Source organism: Symphalangus syndactylus, chromosome 3, assembly GCF_028878055.3.
Source record: "Symphalangus syndactylus isolate Jambi chromosome 3, NHGRI_mSymSyn1-v2.1_pri, whole genome shotgun sequence".
NCBI lineage: Eukaryota > Metazoa > Chordata > Mammalia > Primates > Hylobatidae > Symphalangus > Symphalangus syndactylus.
This window is the reverse complement of record NC_072425.2, coordinates 135,703,176-135,722,903: the sequence shown is the minus strand read 5'-3', so window position 1 is coordinate 135,722,903 and position 19,728 is coordinate 135,703,176. Positions and strand designations below refer to the sequence as shown.

Here is a 19,728-nt window from a genome sequence, read left to right as displayed (position 1 = left end):
GCTCTAGATGGATTATACTAACTAGCTGACTCAGGACCAGGACTGGACATGCCAGAAAGACCAAACTGTGTGTTTGGAGAGGTGGGGCTTTGAGCCAAGTGATATCAGCCTGACCTCCCAATCTCTGGGTAGGGGAGTGGAACTGGAAATTGATTTCTTTTTTTAAATAAAAAATAATACCTTACATTTATTTAATATTTAAGACATTTGAAGCCCCTCATTTAATCTTTTGTTTTGTTTTGTTCTTTTTTTATTTTTAATTTTTGGAGGTACATAGTAGGTATATATATATTTATGAATTACATGAGATATTTTGATACAGGCATGCAATGGGTAATAATCACATCAGGGTACATGGGGTGTCTACCACCTCAAGCATTTATCCTTTGTGTTACAAACAATCTGATTATACTCTTTTAGTTATTTTTAAATGTACAATTAAATTATTTTTGACTAGTCACCTGTTGTGCTAGCAAATACTAGGTCTTATTCATTATTTCTATTTTTTTGTACCATTAACCATCCCCACCTCCCTGCGACTCCTGCCACTATACCACTACCCTTTCCAGCCTCTCCTAATCATCATTCTACTATCTCCATGAGTTCAATTGTTTTAATTTTAAGCTCCCACAAATAAGTGAGAACATATGAAGTTTGTCTTTCTGCGTCTGGCTTATTTCACTTAATATAATGACCTCCAGTTCCATCCATGTTCTTGCAAATGGCAGGATCTCATTCTTTTTTATGGCTGAATAGTACTCTATTGTGGATATGTACCACATTTTCTTTATCCATTCATCAGTCGATGGACACTTAGGTTGCTTCCAAATCTTGGCTATTGTCAATAGTGCTGCAATAAACATGGGAATGCAGATATCTCTTCGATACATTGATTCTTTTCTTTTGGTCATATATCTAGCAATGGGATTGCTGGATCATATGGTAGCTCTATTTTTAGTTTTTTGAGGAACCTTCAAACTGTTCTCCATAGTGGTTGTACTAATTTACATTCCCACCAACAGTGTATGAGGGTTTCCTTTTCTTCACATCCTCACCAGCATTTGTTATGACCTGGTTTTTGGATAAAAGCCATTTTAATAGGGATGAAATGCTATCTCATTGTAGTTTTGATTTGCATTTCTCTGATGATCAATTATATTGAGCACCTTTTCATTTGCTTCTTTGCCATTTGTATGTCTTTTTTATTTCTTTTCTTAAGGGAATGTATGTCTGCTTTTGAGTAATGTCTATTCAGTTCTTTTGCCCATATTTAATTGGATTATTAGTTTTTTTTAATAGAGTTGTATGAGCTCCTTATTTATTTATTTATTCTTAGATGGAGTCTTGCTCTGTCACCCAGGCTAGAGCGCAGTGGCACAAGCTCTGCCTCCCGAGTTCAAGCAATTCTCCTGCCTCGGCCTCCCGAGTAGCTAGGACTACAGGCATGCGCCACCATGCCTGGCTAATTTTTGTATTTTTAGTAAAGATGGAGTTTCACCATGTTGGTCAGGCTGGTCTCGAACTCCTAACCTCAAGTGATCCGCCTGCCTTGGCCTCCCAAAGTGCTGGGATTACAGGCATGAGCCACTGCGCCCAGCCCATATGAACATTTTAAAAATATTGATTCTTCCAATCCATAAATAATGAACATGGAAAATCTTTCTTTCTTTTCTTTTCTTTTTTTTTTTTTTTTTTGAGACAGAGTCTCACCCTGTTGCCCAGGCTGGAGTACAGCAGCACAATCACGGCTCTGCAACCTCTGCCTCCTGGGCTCAAGTGATCCTGCCACCTCAGCCTCCCAAGCAACTGGGACTACGAGTGCATGCCACCACGCCCAGCTAATTTTTTCATTTTTTTTGTAGAGACAGGGTTTTGCCACCATGCCTAGCCAAGGTTTACTAGTGTTTCGTTGAGGATTTTTGCATCAATATTCATTAGTGATACTGGCCTATAGTTTTATTTTATTTTTTTTGATGTGTCTTCATCTGGTTTTGGTATCAGGGTAATACTGGCTTTGTAGAATGAGTTTGGAAGTATTCCCTCCTCCTCTAATATGTCTTTTTCTCTAAATGCTTCTCCTTGTTAAAAGTAAATTTGTAGGCTGGGTGCGGTGGCTCACGCCTGTAATCCCAACACTCTGGGAGGCCGAGGCAGCTGGATCATCTGAGGTCAGAAGGTTCAAGACCAGCCTGGCCAACATGGTGAAACCCTGTCTCTACTAAAATACAAAAATTAGCTTGGTGTGGTGGCACATGCCTATAATCCCAGCAACTTGGGAGGCTGAGGCATGAGAATTGCTTGAACCTGGGAGGTGGAGGTTGCAGTGAGCTGAGATGGCGCCACTGCACTCCAGACTGGGCGACAGAATGAGACTCGGTCTCAAAAAAAAAAAAAAAAAGTAAATTTGTTAGGGATAAAAGACTTTAAGGTGAAAAAAATAGGATTAATAAATTCAGCTTGTTCCATGATGGGGGAACCTATCTCCCTTAGAGCCTTTTATATCTCATGGGCCAATGTTTATTCCACCATGTATGCTGTTGCCATTTTGTATTAAAGGCCTGAGTGCCATTAGGATACATGTTTTGTACCCAGAATTTGTGAGTTCCCCATACTAGGGTTAGATGAGTGGTCATCACACCTAGGTGTAATTAGTTTGAGTATGCCATAAGGCCTCCCATAGCCTTCCTTGTCTCAGTATGGGGCTGTTCCCCAGGAGAATTTGGACAAATCATGGGATGCCTACTGCTTTAATACTATAAGAAACCCATTTGGGCTGGGCATGCTGGCCCATGCCAAAGTAATCTCAACACTTTGGGAGACCAAGCCGGGAAGATCACTTGAAGCCAGGAGGATCACTTGAACCCAGGAGTTCAAGGCCAGCCTGGGCAAAATATTGAGACCCTGTCTCTACAAAAAAAAATAGAAAAAATTAGCTGGATATGCTGGCATATGCCAGTAGTCCCAGCTACTCAGGAGGCTGAGGTGGGAGGAACACTTGGGCCTGGGAGACTGAGGTTGCAATGAGCTGTGATTGCATCACTGCATTCCAGCCTGGGTGATAGAGCGAACTCTTGTCTAAAAAAGAAAAAATAGGCCGGGTGCAGTGGCTCACACCTGTAATCCCAGCACTTTGGGAGGCTGAGACGGGCAGATCACCTGAAGTTGGGAGTTTGAGACCAGCCTGACCAACATAGAGAAACCCCATCTCTACTAAAAATAAAAAATTAGCCGGGCATGGTGGCACATGCCTGTAATCCCAGCTACTCGGGAGGCTGAGGCAGGAGAATTGCTTGAACCCAGGAGGCAGAGGTTGCGGTGAGCCGAGATCATGCCATTGCACTCCAGCCTGGGCAACAAGAGCAAAACTCCGTCTCAAAAAAAAGTAAAAAACAACAAAAAAAAAAATTTTGTTTCTATTCTGTTTAACAGCTTTTCATCCACAAAAACAAGGGTGATCTGCATTTGTGCATGGAGCTCATTGGGACAGGCTGGCCATGCTGCTGCTGCATTTCGCTCATTTTAACCGGAGACCTTTCTAAGCATTCAGTGATCAAGGTTTACAGTTACGCAGTGATTAGTCTGCCAGGAGTTGTAAATAACACAATCCAAAGGCCCCAAAAAGAGTAGTTCCCAGAAATTCCTTCCCAACTGGTATCCTTCATAGTAGATGTAACCTGAAAATTAAGAGTCAAAAGTCTCTGGCACATTGCTAGAGTTACATTCTGTTGTCAGCAATTGGTGCAGCTCATCATCATATCACATGACCAAATCTCAGAGCAGTGCCACTCAGGTTTGCAGGCTGCCCTTTGACCTTGTCAGGGCCCAACAGCAGGAGTCGTATTGGCAAATGCATGGCTTCCCCCTTTCAGGCATCTGGTATAATCGTGCTAAGAGACAATCTTATTCTCTTGTTTCTAATCTCTCCAGACACCAATGTGATATTGGATTCCCCTCATTGTATAACCCATTTACTCATTCCTTTACACTCAGCTACTATGTCTCTTCCTCATCATCTGTCATGATTTTTTTTTTTTTTTTTGAGATGGAGTTTTACTCCATTGTCCAGGCTGCAGTGCAGTGGTGCAACATCAGCCCACTGCAACCTCCACCTCCTGGGTTCAAGCAATTCTCCTGCCTCAGACTCCCAAGCAGCTAGAATTACAAGCACCACCATGCCCAGCTAATTTTTGTATTTTTAGTAGAGATGGGGGTGTTGCCATGTTGGCCAGGATGGTCTTGATCTCCTGACCTCCTGATCCACCCGCCTTGGCCTTCCAAAGTGCTGGGATTACAGGCGTGAGCCACCGCGCCTGGCCTATCATTGATTTTTACCAAATTTTTCCACCTTTGGAAGGGACATTAGGCTTGGCCACTGTGCTGATCCACATTGCCAGCAGTAATAGTAGTGTTGCAGGTGCCTGGCCCTTAGTCTGCTCCCATTCATATAAGGAAGAGTTACAAAGGTGCGGAACTAGTGGGCTATCTTGACCACTAGGCAATACAGCTGCATTCACTAAGAAGCCAAATTTAGCCAGATGCTGTGAAGGCACAACACACCCCATCAGACCCTTAGTAAATCTGGCATGAAGGTTTAAAGGTACAGTTGCAGTTTTTTCTTTCTTTTTTTTTTTTTTTTGAGACAGAGTCTCGCTCTGTTGCCCAGGCTGGAGTGCAGTGGCGTGATCTCGGCTCACTGCAAGCTCCACCTCCCGGGTTCACGCCATCCTCCTGCCTCAGCCTCCTGAGCAGCTGGGACTACAGGCTCCTGCCACCACGCCCAGCTAATTTTTTGTACTTTTAGTAGAGACGGGGTTTCACTGTGTTAGCCAGGATGGTCTCATTCTCCTGACCTTGTGATCTGCCCGCCTCGGCCTCCCAAAAGTGCTGGGATCACAGGCGTGAGCCACCGCGCACAGCCAGTTGCAGTTTTTTCTTTGAGAATTGTCCCTTCTTCTGACACCCACATTTGCAGTCCTAGTTGTGGGGCCACGACTGTATTGGGTAGGAAAAAAGTAGTTGAGATGATGTGGGAACAAATCATATAGTCATACGAACAACTCCGCCCTCCCTCTTCCCAGATCCCCCAGAAAAATTAGGGGAATCCAACCAGTGGAGACCTCCCTTGGCTCCTCTCAAGCTGAATGTGAGCACACACACTTTTTTTTTTTTTTTTTAAGACAGAGTCTTGCTCTTGTCACCCAAGCTGGATTGCAGTGGCGCGATCTCGGTTCATTGCAACCTCCACCTCCTGGGTTCAAGTGATTCTCCTGCCTCAGCCTCAGCCTCAGCCTCCCAAGTAGCTGGGATCACAGGCACATGCCACCACACCTGGCTAATTTTTGTATTTTTAGTGGAGATGCGGTTTCACCATATTGCCCAGGCTGGTCTTGAACTCCTGACCTCAAGTGACCCACCCGCCTCAGCCTCCCAAATTGCTGGGATTACAGGCATGAGCCACCGTGCCCAGCCAGAGCACACATTTTTGAAGATATGTAAGCCACCCCTTCATGCTTTTATCTCCCTCCCCCACTGTAGACAGCAAATGTTTCAACTGTCCCATTCTCTCTCAAAGCGCTACTCTGAGGACGGTATGCAACACCATATGCCCATTTGCTGTGGTATTGCTTGGCCCGTTGCTGGACACTAGGTGCTGTCAATTGTGTTCTTTGATCTGAAGAAATGTAACTTGGTGGTCCATATTGGTACAGCATCTTCTGTTCTAATATAGCATCTTGTAGTATTTTGCACATTTGCATCTACAACCTGATATGCAAAGCTAATTTAATGTGCCCCTTACATTTCCATATGGTTATGCCCCAGGTGGGCAACACTTTAATAGTTCAGTTTTTCACTGCCCATCTGCCAGGCCATTGGCTACTTACTGCCCATGAGTCAGTAAAAACCCAAACACAGGGGCTTTTATCATTCGATTCTTCTATCACTGCAAGGAAAACAGCATGCAATTCAGTCCACTGAGGTGATTTGTTCTTACCTTCTTCAAAGATTTTCCATCCTCAGAGTGCAAAGGCCTTCCAAACAAGGTCTTTCTACCCATAAACCAAGCAGCTTTTTGTTGTTCAACCAAGAGCTGTTCATAGGGCCCCTCCTATGTAGCACTAGGATCCATCAGCTCCTCGGTGCTTCCAAAGTTGGCCCTAGGGGGAAAGAGGCTTCCTGCTCCTGAATACCATTAGCACCTCCTTGCATTCCCTGAACAGCAGGCTCCTGAATAAACCGTTTCCATTTTATTCAGGAACTCTTCTGGGCACTGCCTTTGTTACAGAGTGCTCCTCTGACATCACCCAAGACATTATGTGTATTTCAGGTTTCAGGATTATTTTGTGTCCTGCTGTCATGGAGGCAGTTTCAGGAAACACCCAAGAGCCAGCTAGTAATTGTCTCTCGAATGGCTTATACCATACACCGCCTGGAAATGTTCTGGCCCAATCTCAGCCATCACCACTGAGTGCACCTCCCAGGTTTCTGCCATAAGCCCTTCCGATCGAGTCTACACAGGGCCATTGTACAGAGAATTGGCCACACTAGTATGATTAAAGTGCTAACCTCCCTTTGTCCACCAGCTATTCTACACCATCTCAAATTAGCAACCAGTGTGGACTCAGGCAGTCGGACAAGTACTTTACTGCCCAAACACCCTACTTGTTCCCTCAGCCCTGTATGTCACTCCAACCCACAAACTCCTAACACACACACACACACACACACACACACACACACACACACACAGCCCTTGTCCAGTCCCAGGGAACATGCCTTGACCAGTCTGCCACAGACTCTAGCCTTCTCTTCTGTCCTAATGGGGTGGTGGTGGTGACCTGACCTGCTCCTATCCCTGTCTCTGCAGCGAGATTTACTGCCACGGGGAGCTCCTACACCAAGTTCAAATGGCCAAGCTCTACCAGGATGACAAGCAGTTTGTGGACATGCCACTGTCTGTAGCTCCAGGTGAAGCACCTAGGGCTGAACCTCCTCTCCAAAGAACCTTCTCTCCAAAGAAGGCAGGGGGCAAGACCAAGCAGAGAGGCCCCTGTGATCAGGGAGTGGCTTGTGACACCCTGCTGACCCCTCCCTGCTGCCTGCTCTCCAGAACAAGTCCTGCAGACCTTCACTGAGCTGTCCAGGGACCACAATCACAGCATCCCCAGGGAGCAGCTGCAGGCGTTTGTCCACGAACACTTCCAGGCCAAGGGGCAGGAGCTGCAGCCCTGGACCCCTGCAGACTGGAAAGACAGGTATGACTCTGGACAGGGAACAAGAGCAGGTCCCTTCCAACTGAGCTGCCTCCCTGAACGCTGTGGGGCCTGTGTTCTTCCAGCCCCCAGTTCCTGCAGAAGATTTCAGATGCCAAACTACGTGCCTGGGCAGGGCAGCTGCACCAGCTCTGGAAGAAGCTGGGGAAGAAGGTATCAGCGTCCTGGGCCTGCCCAAGGCTTGGCCAAGGGAACTGAAGAGAGGAATGTGCCTGGGGCCCACAGTGTCTCCAGAGCACAGATCAGGTTTCCTTTCCTGAGAAAACAGTCCCTGGCCCCTGGGTCCCCAAATAGAGGCCCTCTAGAAAGAACTTCTGAGGTCAGAAGGGCAGCATCTACTTCTAACACCTCACCTCCTCCAGGAAGGCTCCTTAGCCTCCCCAGGAAACCCTAGCCTGCCCTGCCACCTCCAGGCTGCCCAGCACTGCCTCTGGCACCACTGGGTAGATGTTCACTGCCTGCTGGGCTCTCTCCTTCCCTGAGCTCCTGGGCCAGGCCTCCGTCTCAAGAGGAATCAGTGCTACTGCTGCGTGGGGCCAGGCCCTGTGCTCAGCCCTGTCTTGAGCTACTTTGCTCATCCACATCCCCTCACCTGGGGAAAGGGTTTGGGGTTTTATCCCCACCTGGCTCAGAGAATGGGGGTGATGGGACAATCCTCTGGGCCTGGCTGGGTGGTGGCAGCAAGGATGGGGAGTAGAGGGGAAATGGGGGGCTGGCACCCCCCTCACCCACCCAGCCCACCATGGGTCTTCGTAATGGCCACTGCTTGGTGGATACCTGCCCGGTGCCTGGCTGAGTGGTCGGGTCTTCTACCCGGCACCAAGTTGAGCCGGGACTCCCAAGGCTGGCAGGTGAGGGATGAGGACCCCAGGGCTTCCAGCGGCCAGGCCTTGATTACATGGCTGAGCAGCAGTGGAGCCAGAGCTGAACCCAACTGCCTGGCTCCAAAGCTGTCACTCCCGGGGCCTCAGATCCCCCAGCTGCCTGCAGCCTCTGCTTCCATGGGGATTCTAGGCTCCCCTTGCCCTCTCTCCCGACTCCAGATGAAGCCAGAGGTTCTCAGCCACCCTGAGCGGTTCTCTCTCATCTACTCAGAACATCCCTTCATTGTGCCTGGCGGTCGCTTTGTTGAGTTCTACTATTGGTGAGCACCCAGGCCCGAGAGACCAAGGGGCCTGCAGTACTGGCAGTGGTGAAGAAACCCAGGGCCAGCACGGTGTCTTGAGCAGGGCAGAGTGCCTCACTGGCTGGTGTGCAGGGCAGAGGGAGGCAGCAGGGTGGTGCCTAAGCTGCCCCTTCCCCAGGGACTCCTACTGGGTCATGGAGGGTCTGCTCCTGTCAGAGATGGCTGAGACGGTGAAGGGCATGCTGCAGAACTTCTTGGACCTGGTGAAAATGTGAGGGGGGCCAGGCACCTCCAGCCTAGGTGGGGAGGAGAGGCAGGTGTGCCACGGGCCTGGAGCTGGATTGCCTTGGTGCCAGTTGCTGGGGAGATGGCATCTCAGCAGGCCTTCCCCTTGGCAGCTATGGGCATGTCCCCAATGGCGGGCGCGTATACTACCTGCAGCGGAGCCAGCCCCCACTCTTGACCCTCATGATGGATTGCTACCTGACTCACACCAATGACACCGCCTTTCTACAGTGGGTACCACCCTCCCTGTGCTGCTCTGCAGACGCACCCACCCCTCAGACCTCTCAGGGCCAGGGATGGGCAGCGCGCCTGGACTGAGGTGTTGCCTGCTTCACTCCAGGGAGAACATTGAGACGCTAGCCTTGGAATTGGACTTTTGGACCAAGAACAGGACTGTCTCTGTGAGCTTGGAGGGAAATAACTATCTCCTGAATCGCTATTATGTCCCTTACGGGGGACCCAGGTGAGGAACTGCGCAGCCCACCCCTCAATCTCTTACCTGCTCACTCTGGTTAGAGCATCACAATGCCCTGGGCAGGAGGAGGAGTGGCTTAGCCTGGCCTCTCAGATGGTGACACCGAGAGCCCTCTGCAATCCTGGGCTGTGGGGCCCAAGGGCAGCTGGATCAAGATGGCCCAGCCTCTTCTTGACCACAGAGGGGCTTAGTAGCTACTAGTGCCAGGCTGCCCACCTCTCCTCTTTGCCAGGCCTGAGTCCTACAGCAAAGATGCGGAGTTGGCTGACACCTTGCCAGAAGGTGAGCAGCAGGAGGGTGAGGGAGGGCTGGGGGCAGGGCAGCTGCACACCTGCTGTGTCAGGCTCTGGTCTCCTGTCAATGGCTGCCTATCCTGCAGCCAGGACTGGCTGGTTCCCTGCTCTGTCCTCACAGGAGACCGGGAGGCTCTGTGGGCTGAGCTCAAGGCTGGGGCTGAGTCTGGCTGGGACTTCTCTTCACGCTGGCTCATCGGAGGCCCAAACCCCAACTCGCTTAGCGGCATCCGAACGAGCAAACTGGTGCCTGTTGACCTGAATGCCTTCCTATGCCAAGCAGAGGAGCTGATGAGCAACTTCTATTCCAGGCTGGGTGAGCACCCCAGGAGGGAAGGGAAAGCAGGGAGCTTGGTTTCCTGCTCAGGCTTGGCAATAGAACTGGAAGTAGGACCCTCGTGTGACAGGCCTTCAGCAACTTAGCCTGTCGAGCCCCACCCTAGTGGAAGCCTGCACTCACATTTGTGTACCAGACAAGAGGACAAATGGAGCCAATCCTAATCCTCTCTTCCTCCCTTTCTTACTGTGAGGGTCTCTAGGGTCTGTGAGGGGAACCCTAGTCCACGCATCCAAAATCCTTCCACTCCCTCTCCCTCAGACACCCGCCCTTGACCCCCTAAGAGCTAGGGGAATCCACCCAGCCAGTACCCTTGGGAGGATAGACCCTGGAGACCCTGGGGACAAATCAGCTCCAGTGGTTCCCTGGGAGCAGTGCGGGGCCATAGGCCAGAAATGTGGTGGGCTCCAGGTTGGTACATCCCCTTGGTCATCAGGGTGTCTCAGCCTTTGCAGAGAAACACAAAGGGAGGAGGCTAAAGTAGAACCACGAAAGGTCCAGGGCTGCAGGCAGGGCGCTGGCTGCTGGCTCTAAAGGCAGCACTGCCCCAGGGAACAACTCCCAGGCGACCAAGTACAGAATGCTGCGGGAGCAGCGCTTGGCCGCCCTGAACGCAGTCCTGTGGGATAAGGAGACCGGAGCCTGGTTCGACTATGACCTTGAGAACAAGAAGAAGAACCGGGAGTTTTACCCATCCAACCTCACTCCACTCTGGGCCGGGTGTTTATCTGACCCTGGCGTGGCGGACAAGGCTCTGAAATACCTGGAGGTGAGGGCACAGCAGGTGGCTCGGGTCCACTGCAGGCAGCACCGCCCCCTCCCGACCCTGAGCAGGACCTGCAGGGGAGGCCGCTTCCTCCGGCTGTGCCCCTTGTCCCAGCCTGCGGGTCCCAGCGGAGCCACCGGGAGGCAGCTGTGAGCTGAGAAGAGCCAGGAAGGGGACGTCTGGCTTCCCGTGGGGCCCAGCGTCCTGTCCTGGCTCCCAGTCCAGCCCCACCCACAGTCACGGGAATGTCTGGGACCTTCTAGGACAACCGGATCCTGACTTACCAGTATGGGATCCCGACCTCTCTCCAGAAGACAGGCCAGCAGTGGGATTTCCCCAATGCCTGGGCCCCGCTGCAGGACCTGGTCATCAGAGGTACGGAGGCAGGACTGGCACAGCCAAGGACCCTCCCCAGGGTGTAGAGGTAGGCCTCCCTGGTGCTGGGGAGGCATGAACAAAAGACGCAGGAGGCCCCGTGTCCTTTCTCTCGCTCCTCTGCTCTCCTGGCCTCCATTTGGCAAACATTTACGTCCACCCAACCTGTCCAGTGCAATCAGTCCTGTTCGCCCTTCAAACCAGGGCCGTCGATTAAGGGCAGTTTGGCCTGTGGTCTCAGGAAGGAAGTCTTAGGGCTCAGGCCTCTTTCCCTCGGGGAGAGTAGGGTGCAGCCACTGCTCTGTCTGGGATGGGAGACCTGGAGGTTGAGTCCTGCCTGCAATGGGGTCTAGGCCTGGCCAAGACACCTTTACGTGGGGCCCAGGAAGTGGCTTTCCAGCTGGCTCAGAATTGGATCCGAACCAACTTTGATGTCTACTCGCAGAAGTCAGCCATGTATGAGAAGGTGAGCTGGCCCAAGCCCTCCCTGCACCCCCAGGCTGTCCCAGTGGCCACTCCTGAGCACTGCAGGGGCTGCTGGGCAGGCAGAGCAGCTTCTCTCCAGGGGCTCTGGTTGTTTGTTGTTCCTGGAGCTGGGGTGCAGTACCTGACATACAGCCCACCCGCTTGTCCCCAGTATGACGTCAGCAATGGTGGACAGCCCGGTGGGGGAGGAGAATATGAAGTTCAGGTGAGCAGACCAGGGGTGGGCTGGCCAACACCCTACAGGGAACTCCTGGACTCTGCTGCGCATGACTCCCGCCCCAGGCCTCAGTGTGCTCACCTGCATGCGGGCCTAGGGGACGAGCTGACTGGTGCTTCCTGTGCCGCTGGGGTTAGGCAGGGCCAGTGCCCCTGGGGAGAGAGCCCACAGCCCCCACCAAGGGTATGAGGCTTCCCCAGAGACCTGGCCCCACTGCCCTGCCTCTCCCAGGAGGGCTTTGGCTGGACGAATGGCGTGGTCCTGATGCTGCTGGACCGCTATGGTGACCGACTGACCTCAGGGGCCCAGCTGGCTTTCCTGGAGCCCCACTGTCTGGCGGCCACCCTTCTGCCCAACCTCCTGCTCAGCCTCCTGCCACGGTGACAGCCCTCCCCTCCTCACCTGGCCCCAGCTCCTGCCCCATTAAACCTCTGCACCAGTTCCTGCCTTCCCCTGCCTCTTCATGCCCTCCTACCTCCCAGCCTGTCCTCAGAGTGAAGTGGGGGCAGGGTCATGACCTGGAGGTCATGGGTAGGGGCCTAGCTCCCTCCTGGAACCTTGAATAGGGTGGAAATCCTGCTCTGGAGGGAAGACCTATCCCCGAGTGCCTCAGTGCCAAGCCCCACACCTCCGGCCTTCCACTCATTTCCGTAGTCCAAAGGCTTTATTGTTCTGCTGAAATGCTTACAAATACTGAAAACCCCCAGCCTGGGCCCAGGCAACCAAGGGCTCAATGCTGGTAAGGAGAGCAGGGGAGGTGGGTTTAGTGTTAAGGCGTGAAGAGCGAGGCCAGACAGCTGGAGGCCTGGTCCTCCACTCTCCATTTCCATCGCCTTTCGGAGGCTGAAGGAAGGATTGCGGCACCACAGGGCCCTTCCCCTCTGCTGCATCATCTCCTGCTCAGGCTTTCCCTCTAGGAGCATTGGAGGAATCCTCTTTCCCTGTCGGAAACTTAGCCCTGTGCAGAACTCCAACCATAACCCTTCTAGCTTCCTCTCCCAACTGCATCGCTCCTCCTCTGTTCCATAGATCCCCCGGCTTCATCCCTTCTGGCTCTAAGCAAGGCACCAGTGGAAGGGAGAGGGCTGGACTGGGGGGCTGGCAGCCTGTGCATCAGGGCTGAAGACACAGGCAGGGGGCAGGAAAAAGGTGTTCAGTCCCTTCCCCCCAGCATGAGATGCCCAGGGGCCTGGGCTGGAGAGATGATGGCACGTACCCTTAGATGGCCCACAGCTGAAGCAGTGGGCTGGGCCACAGAGCTGCAGCAATTAGTATGTAACCATGGCAATGAAGCAGTCACTATGGTAACCATGGTGATGGGTCTGCAACTAGGGGATGGAGCTGGGACCTCAAGGTTGACACTTGAGATCTCTGGCCCTTGAGCAAGGTAAGAAGAAGTATAAGGGAAAGGAGAACAATGGGGCAGAGCGGGGTTTGAGAAATGGGAAGCGGGCCGCCTGAGCTATTACCCCACTCTGGATGTGGCTCTGCTCAGCCCCCAAAGCCCCTAGCAAAGGGGTCTGAGGCAGGAGGGGATCTTTGGCAGCTTATGGTACCATAATTTGTCTTTTAGAAAAGAGAAAACAGGCTGGGGAGAGCAGGTGTCAGGTCGGAGCTGAGGCCCTCTCTGTGACAGCTCCTCAGCCCTGGCTGGGCCTGGGGCAGGACCCTAAAGGGTTACTGCAAGTTCTGGGCTCCCAGGAGGCAGCAAAGCCACCTCCACTTTTCTTCTTCTGGCTGGTTCTTCAGGAGGCCAGAGCCCAGAAACTCACAGGACCAAGCTCCTTACAGAATATTAAAGTCTTCTTATACAAAAGCCCCAGTTGTGCTCTGCCAGGAGGCCCACGGCAGTTAGTTCATGAACTGAGTGTAGCCCTCAGCCCCTGTGACAATGACATCCATCCAGATGCGCATGGCCTCTGCAGATGGTGCCACCATGTAGTACAGCCGGTCATGGGTCTTTACGCAGAAGGTGAGGGCTGGGTTCGGGCTCTGCCAAAGGAAGAGAGGAAGGTCTAAGATGGGGCTCACCCATGCCCAGGAATATTCTCACCTGCCTCCCTATCTGCCCTTTCCCCTCCCAGCCCCTAGAAAGCCCTGGAGCTTAGGACTGAGTCCTAAATAGGCCCACAGCCTAGATCCCACCAGTCCATGTGAGCCCTAGGCTGAAATGTTCCCTTCTCACACCACAGCAGTTCTGGGCTCTTTAAACTCCCTGGACCCTGACAGAGCTATACCCTGATAAGGGGGGCACTGGTCCTTGGCGCCCCAGGTTCAAAAGTGAGTATCAAGAGGATCAAACACAAAGGCTTTTCCAGTGAGGACCAGTTTCCTCTCAGCAAAACAGGGGCAGATACAAAAAGCTACAAGTAGGATGCTAGGCCCTGGGACCCCAGAGGAGCAGAGATCAGGACTGGGGTGGGCACCAGGCTGACTTGCATTAGGGAAACAGGCCCCAGCCTCAAATATCTCCTGTTTATCAATTTCTCCCTATCAAATCTAGTCTTTAAGGGTCCCCTCCACCCCTTCCGGCCATCCCTTCTGTATCACCAGACCCCCATGGGGAGACATCCTGCTGTCATTTCCATGAGGGAGGCAACAAGGAGAGGGAGGCACCCAAGCCCACAGGAGCTTCTTGCTCTTTGCAACCTGCTTTCTGCTCCTCCCTTGGGCCTGGGGGAAGGGAGGGAGGTGAAGGGGAGAGTCAAGGGTCAGGGATGAGTGGGGTACAGGAGGTGTTAATGTGCTGGTTACAGCTAAGTGGGGAGGGGTACCTCAGTCACCATAGTGAAGCGGAAAAACCTCTTCTGGGAAGGGGAGAGGGAGAAAGGAAGAGAAAGTTGACAAAGACAACAAGGACTGGGTTGGAGCCTCTGTAGAGGGCAGGCTGGAGGCCTTTGCTCCCAGAGCCCCACCAGGCCACCCCTTCCCCATGGCTGTCCCTCTGGTCCCCCTCTGGTGCCCTCCACCCCTGACCTTGGCTGCACTGCGCAGGTGGTCGTAGTACACTTCCTCAATGGCCTGGAAATAGATGACTCCCTTCAGCTTCGTCTCATGCTTGTCTGCAAAGCAAGTAAGGGTGGGCTATGGAGCTGGTCACACTTCAGGTCTAGCTCCATTTACATGGAGCTCCACGGCCTGAGCTTCCAAATCTGGGAAATGGGGTGAAGATCCTAGTCTCCCAAGACCCCCAAACAGAACCCAATACAGAATCCTAAAGATATGGATAATGCTCAGCCTCATTCATAATCACAGAGAAATACAAATCAGAACTCCACTGAGATACCACTTCTCACCTACCCCAATGACAAAAACATACAACAAATATAAAGCACACTTTTGGCAAGTCTATGGCGAAGGAGGCAGTCTAACGACAGGTGGGAGTATAAATTGGTAAAACCCTTATGAACAATTTGGCCATGTCTATCAAAATTAGAAAGGCATTTATCTTTTGATCCAATGCTTACGTTTAGGAGAATTTCTCTTTCACATATACAAAGTAACACATACAAGATTATTAAGTATAGTATTGTCTACAGTCACAGAAGATTGGAAACAACCAAAATATCTACCAAGCGGAGACTGGTTAATAAGTTAGTGTGTGTCACATCATGGAAGACTAAATACAGCTGTTAAGTAGAATGATATAGACCAGGCACGGTGGCTCATGCCTATAATTCCAGCATTTTGGGAGGCCGAGGAGGGTGGATCACCTGAGGTCAGGAGTTCGAGACCAGCCTGGCCAACATGGTGAAACCCCGTCTCTACTCAAAATATAAAAATAAGCCGAGTGTGGTGGTGCATGCCTATAATCCCAGCTATTCGGGAGGCTGAGGCAGGAGAATCACTTGAATCCGGGAGGCAGAGGTTGCAGTGAGCCAAGATCACACCACTGCACTCCAGCCTGGGCAAAAAGAGCAAAACTCTGTCTCAAAAAAAAAAGAGAGAGAGAAAGAAAGAAATATCTGATACAGATATAGACACAGAAATAAGCCTATAATTTATACCCAGATATAATGTCTAGATATAGATAAATTTGATATAGAATGATCTCTAAGACACATTAGGAGGTAAAAAAGGAATGTACTGTATGCCACCTTTTATGCAAGAAAAAGTATTTGTTTATATTCTCCTACAGAAACTCTACAAGGATACCCAAGAGATTAATAAAAGTAGTTACTGTAGTGGGTGGGGCATAATTCTCAATTTAAACCTTTTTATATTTTTTTATTTTTGAACTATATGAATACTTTTACCTATTTTTTTTTTTAAAAAGATAGGAAGCACACTCCCTTGATGTGTACAGAGCAGTTAGCATATACATATAGCATATAGCCTCTGGAGGTCAGAGGTGGCAGGAAAGGGGCAAACTACCTGAGTAGAGGTGACCATTCAGTGAGAAGGGGCAGGATCCCTGTCAAGGGAAAGCACAGGGCCTGGGCCAACTTGTCTGTGGCACTGCTCAGATGCTACAGCTGACATCCTTAACAGTGAGCCTGCGTCCTACAGGAGAGGTCACGCCAATCACTAAATTCAATGATGCCAGCTGGAATTAAGCTCCTCCCCGAGTGCTCCTCCTCTCCCTGACCTCTGTGGCTTGGTAAAGGCAACTTACAGACTGCTGCCAACATGTCCCTCCAGCCTTGTATCACAACCTTGCCCTGCATGAGTCCCAAGTCCTATCTGAGCTTCTCACTGTTCCCTTAATAATACACTCTGTGTGCTGGAACTGTCTCCTCCAGCCCATTTCCTTGGCAAACTCCTAAACGATCTTCAAGACCCATTGCAAAATGTCACCACGACAGTGCACAGTTGTGCCCTCCTGTGTTCCCACAGCACAGATGCTCCTCTGTATAGAACTTATGCTGAATCTGAATCCTCCTTTATCCATTCATGGTCTACCTCCCCCAACACAAACAACTATGTGCCTGGCACACAGTAGGTACTCAATACTGAAAGAATGAGTCCTAGACACTGGGATTCAGAGAGAAGTCACAGACCCTTCTCTTAGGAAACTACAATCTCACAGGGAGGAAAATACAGACACACAGCTATGTAAATAGCTAGTAAAGGCGTGGCTAGGAACCCCATGAGACCACCTACACATCACAGGTTGTCATGAGTATTAAATGAAAGAACACATTTCAGGTATTCAGCACAGTGTGTGGCACAGAACGTGGCCCTGTTATTATATCATTACACTCCTGGATTGATGTCACATGGAAAAACGGATGCTGGATAATGCAGGAGTTCAGAGGAGGGTGGGAATCATTCCTAGTAAGGTGGGGTCAGGAAAGGCTTCCTAGAGATAATATGTAATCTGGACTCCATGCAATGAGGGGGTTTCTATCGAGTTGGCAGGAAGAGGGTCCAAGCAGAACAGGCAAGGCACCCACGGCCCTTATCCAGCCACAGGCCCATTTCTGACATTTCCTCCTTGGGAAAGGACCAACCCTGCCTGGCTCTGGGCCTGCTCAGCCCTCCAGCCCCTGTTCTCTCCCATCCCTTCCTTCACAGGAAATAGTAACACACTCCTGCCTCCGCTTCCTTACCACCCACCTATCCTCAATCTTGTGCAATCTGGCTCCTGGCCCCATGCACAGCAGAAAGCCTTCTCTTGACAAGCTCCCATCCCTGAGTCTAACAGCCTTTGGGCCACATCTTTCTTGGCCTTCCTGCAGCATCCATCACTGCTGGTGACACCTCCTGCTTGTGAATGTCTGCTCCTTTGGCTGGCTTCCTTCCCTGTTTCTGCTCCCATTTCTATTCCTGCCGTCTGAAGTTAGTCTCCTTTTGTTCCACAGGCACTAACTAAGGCCACATATGCCAAGCACCAGCCCAGCACCTGGCATGTGGTTAGTGCTGGCTTCCTGTCTCCTGCCCCTTCTCCCTCTGCTGGTCTCTCCTCTTTCTCCTTCCCCACACTGGTAGGCCTGCCCCAGGGTTCGGCCCTCTCCCTCCCCTCTTCTCTGCTCTGCAGTCTGACTGCCCAGGTTCAGTCTTATCTCTGTCTCTTAGGAGCTGTGGGACCTTGGGCAATTTACTTAATCTCTCTGAGCATCATTTTCCTCATCGGTAAAATGACATAAAAATAGTGTTTCCCTCATAGGATTATTTCAAAGATTAATGAGATGATGCATGCAGAGTGCTTAGCACAGCACCTGGCTCATGCAAGTGCTTGGTAAAGGTGATCTGCTGTTAGTATTATTCCACCTGATTCAACTATTACTCCACCTCTAATCCTGACCATCCTCCTAAACCTAGATGTCCCAGAGGCACCTCAATCTCAGCATGCCTAAAATGGAACTCTTTTCCCCAGGCATGTTTCTTCCTCTCCAAAGTCCCTAGTCCCTCTACCTTCCTGGCCCAGAGAGAAACATGGGACACCTGTGCTTCTGTCTCTCCTGCCTCCTCAAAACACCCAGGACCCAGGGTGGTCAGGGAAGGTTTCTTAGAGGGGCCAGCAGGTGATCAGGGACCAGGTTAGTGGGGAAGCGGGCACTCCAGACCTGAGCATCTCTGGCACCAAACTCTGCAGCCCTTTCCCCTCTTCTGAGCTCCTAGCAGGATTGCTCTTCCCAGCTGTGTGGCTAGGTGAGGCTGTGTGACTGGCAGACAGCCCCATCTATGACTTCTGGACAGAAATAATGTGTGTCACTTCCCAGCTAGGACATTTAATACCAAGGCCGGGCTCACTTAAGCCTCTCTTTCCCTCTGCCACTGTGGCCAGAAATGTTCCCAAAAGGCATGCTGAAGCAAAGACAACGCTGATGCACAGCAGAGTTCCCATCAACTCACAATGTGCAGTCAACATGTATTGGGCATAAGGAAGCCTAGTACTTGTAAGCCACTGGGATTTCCTTTTCAATTTTTTTTTTTTGAGATGGCGTCTTGCTCTGTCACCAGGCTAGAGTGCAGTGGCACAATCTCAGCTCACAGTAACCTCTGCCTCCCGGGTTTAAGCAATTCTCCTGCCTCAGCCTCCCGAGTAGCTGGGACTACAGGTGCGTGCCACCATGCCCAGCTAATTTTTGTATTTTTAGTAGAGACGGGGTTTCACCATGTTGGCCAGGATGGTCTCAATCTCTTGACCTCGTGATCTGCCTGCTTTGGCCTCTCAAAAGTGCTGGGATTACAGGCATGAGACACCATGCCCGGCCTTCTAATTTATTTTTTTGAGACAGAGTCTCACTCTGTTGTCCAGGTTGGAGTGCAGTGGCGCAATCTTGGCTCACTGCAACCACTTTCTCTTGGGTTCAAGCAATTCTCGTGCTCAGCCTCCCAAGTAGATGGAACTACAGGTGCATGCCACACGCCCAGCTAATTTTTGTATTTTTAGTAGAGACAAAGTTTCACCATGTTGCCCAGGCTGGTCTCAATCTCCTAGCCTCAAGCTATCTGCCCACCTTGGCCTCCCAAAGTGCAGGGATCACAGGTGTGAGCCACTGCACCTGTCCAGCCACTGGGATTTTATAACTTCTTGTTACTGCAGCATACCTTACCTCCTCCTGACTAGGGTATAACACAGCATCCCACGCTCCAAGTGGGAAAAGTATAAAGGGATTCCAGGGATGGGAAACTAGGCTAGAGGCTGGAACGGAGAGAGCTGAGAGAGCAAGAGGGTCTAGTCGGCCTGTTCCTGGGCTATCCTGAGCACTCCTTGGCACTGTTCAACTGCTTGTCTTGGAGTCTCTGATGGAATTTGTCCAAGCGGGAGTTCCCAGCCCAACTCCAACCATAAGACCCCATGCTCCTGCAGTGCCTGGATGTCTCCTATCAGCATACCCATTGTGCATGGTTATAACTCTTGTCTGCTTCCCCGACTATAAGCTCCATGAGAGAGCTGTGGCCATCTTACTCATCACCAGGGCCTAGAACAGTGCCTGGAACTTACTAGATGCTTAGTAACATTGCTGAATGAAGGAATGAATGAATGAACACAAAAATGGAGGTGAACCAGGTACATTGTGTACATTTTCAGGGAAGGAGGGCAAAGCCCAGCCCAAGACTCTGGTCCCCTACTTGGAAGCTTGGCCTCCTTCTAGAAGACCAGCCGTCCTGGGTAACGGAGCCCAGGGATCCTGGCTGGCCCCCGGA

At 51.1% G+C, this 19,728-nt stretch overlaps 2 protein-coding genes and 1 long non-coding RNA gene across 17 annotated transcripts in view; 1 reads left to right on the top strand and 2 right to left on the bottom strand.

Moving 5' to 3' along the window:
• Window positions 1-11,313, bottom strand: part of LOC134736223 (uncharacterized) — a 38,769-nt gene extending 27,456 nt beyond the window's left edge. The window contains exon 1 of the long non-coding RNA XR_010120110.1: window positions 10,838-11,313. This is a non-coding gene — a long non-coding RNA (uncharacterized lncRNA). The remainder of the gene's footprint in view (window positions 1-10,837) is intronic.
• TREH (trehalase) overlaps window positions 1-19,728 on the top strand; it is a 45,258-nt gene that overhangs the window by 10,339 nt on the left and 15,191 nt on the right. The window contains exons 2-15 of one of the 3 annotated variants that reach the window (XM_055273387.1): window positions 6,866-6,966; window positions 7,109-7,253; window positions 7,337-7,424; window positions 8,315-8,415; window positions 8,576-8,668; window positions 8,796-8,912; window positions 9,023-9,145; window positions 9,390-9,439; window positions 9,572-9,766; window positions 10,339-10,556; window positions 10,817-10,928; window positions 11,282-11,394; window positions 11,566-11,619; window positions 11,863-13,018. In XM_055273387.1, coding sequence (XP_055129362.1) covers window positions 6,866-6,966; window positions 7,109-7,253; window positions 7,337-7,424; window positions 8,315-8,415; window positions 8,576-8,668; window positions 8,796-8,912; window positions 9,023-9,145; window positions 9,390-9,439; window positions 9,572-9,766; window positions 10,339-10,556; window positions 10,817-10,928; window positions 11,282-11,394; window positions 11,566-11,619; window positions 11,863-12,015 — 1,663 coding nt within the window. In that variant the 3' untranslated portion in view covers window positions 12,016-13,018. Of the gene's footprint in view, window positions 1-6,865; window positions 6,967-7,108; window positions 7,254-7,336; window positions 7,425-8,314; window positions 8,416-8,575; window positions 8,669-8,795; window positions 8,913-9,022; window positions 9,146-9,389; window positions 9,440-9,571; window positions 9,767-10,338; window positions 10,557-10,816; window positions 10,929-11,281; window positions 11,395-11,565; window positions 11,620-11,862; window positions 13,019-19,728 lie in introns of those variants that run through there. The other 2 variants (XM_055273388.1, XR_008656779.1) reach the window with 2 other exon arrangements.
• PHLDB1 (pleckstrin homology like domain family B member 1) overlaps window positions 12,277-19,728 on the bottom strand; it is a 50,869-nt gene continuing 43,417 nt past the window's right edge. For 7 of the 13 annotated variants that reach the window (XM_055273365.2, XM_055273374.2, XM_055273372.2 and 4 more), the window contains 3 exons: window positions 14,608-14,693; window positions 14,406-14,438; window positions 13,179-13,623 (listed from right to left, as the gene is read on the bottom strand). In XM_055273365.2, the coding sequence (XP_055129340.1) occupies window positions 13,483-13,623; window positions 14,406-14,438; window positions 14,608-14,693 (260 nt within the window). In that variant the 3' untranslated portion in view covers window positions 13,179-13,482. Of the gene's footprint in view, window positions 13,624-14,405; window positions 14,439-14,607; window positions 14,694-19,728 lie in introns of all 13 variants that reach the window. The other 6 variants (XM_055273377.2, XM_055273383.2, XM_055273379.2 and 3 more) reach the window with 2 other exon arrangements.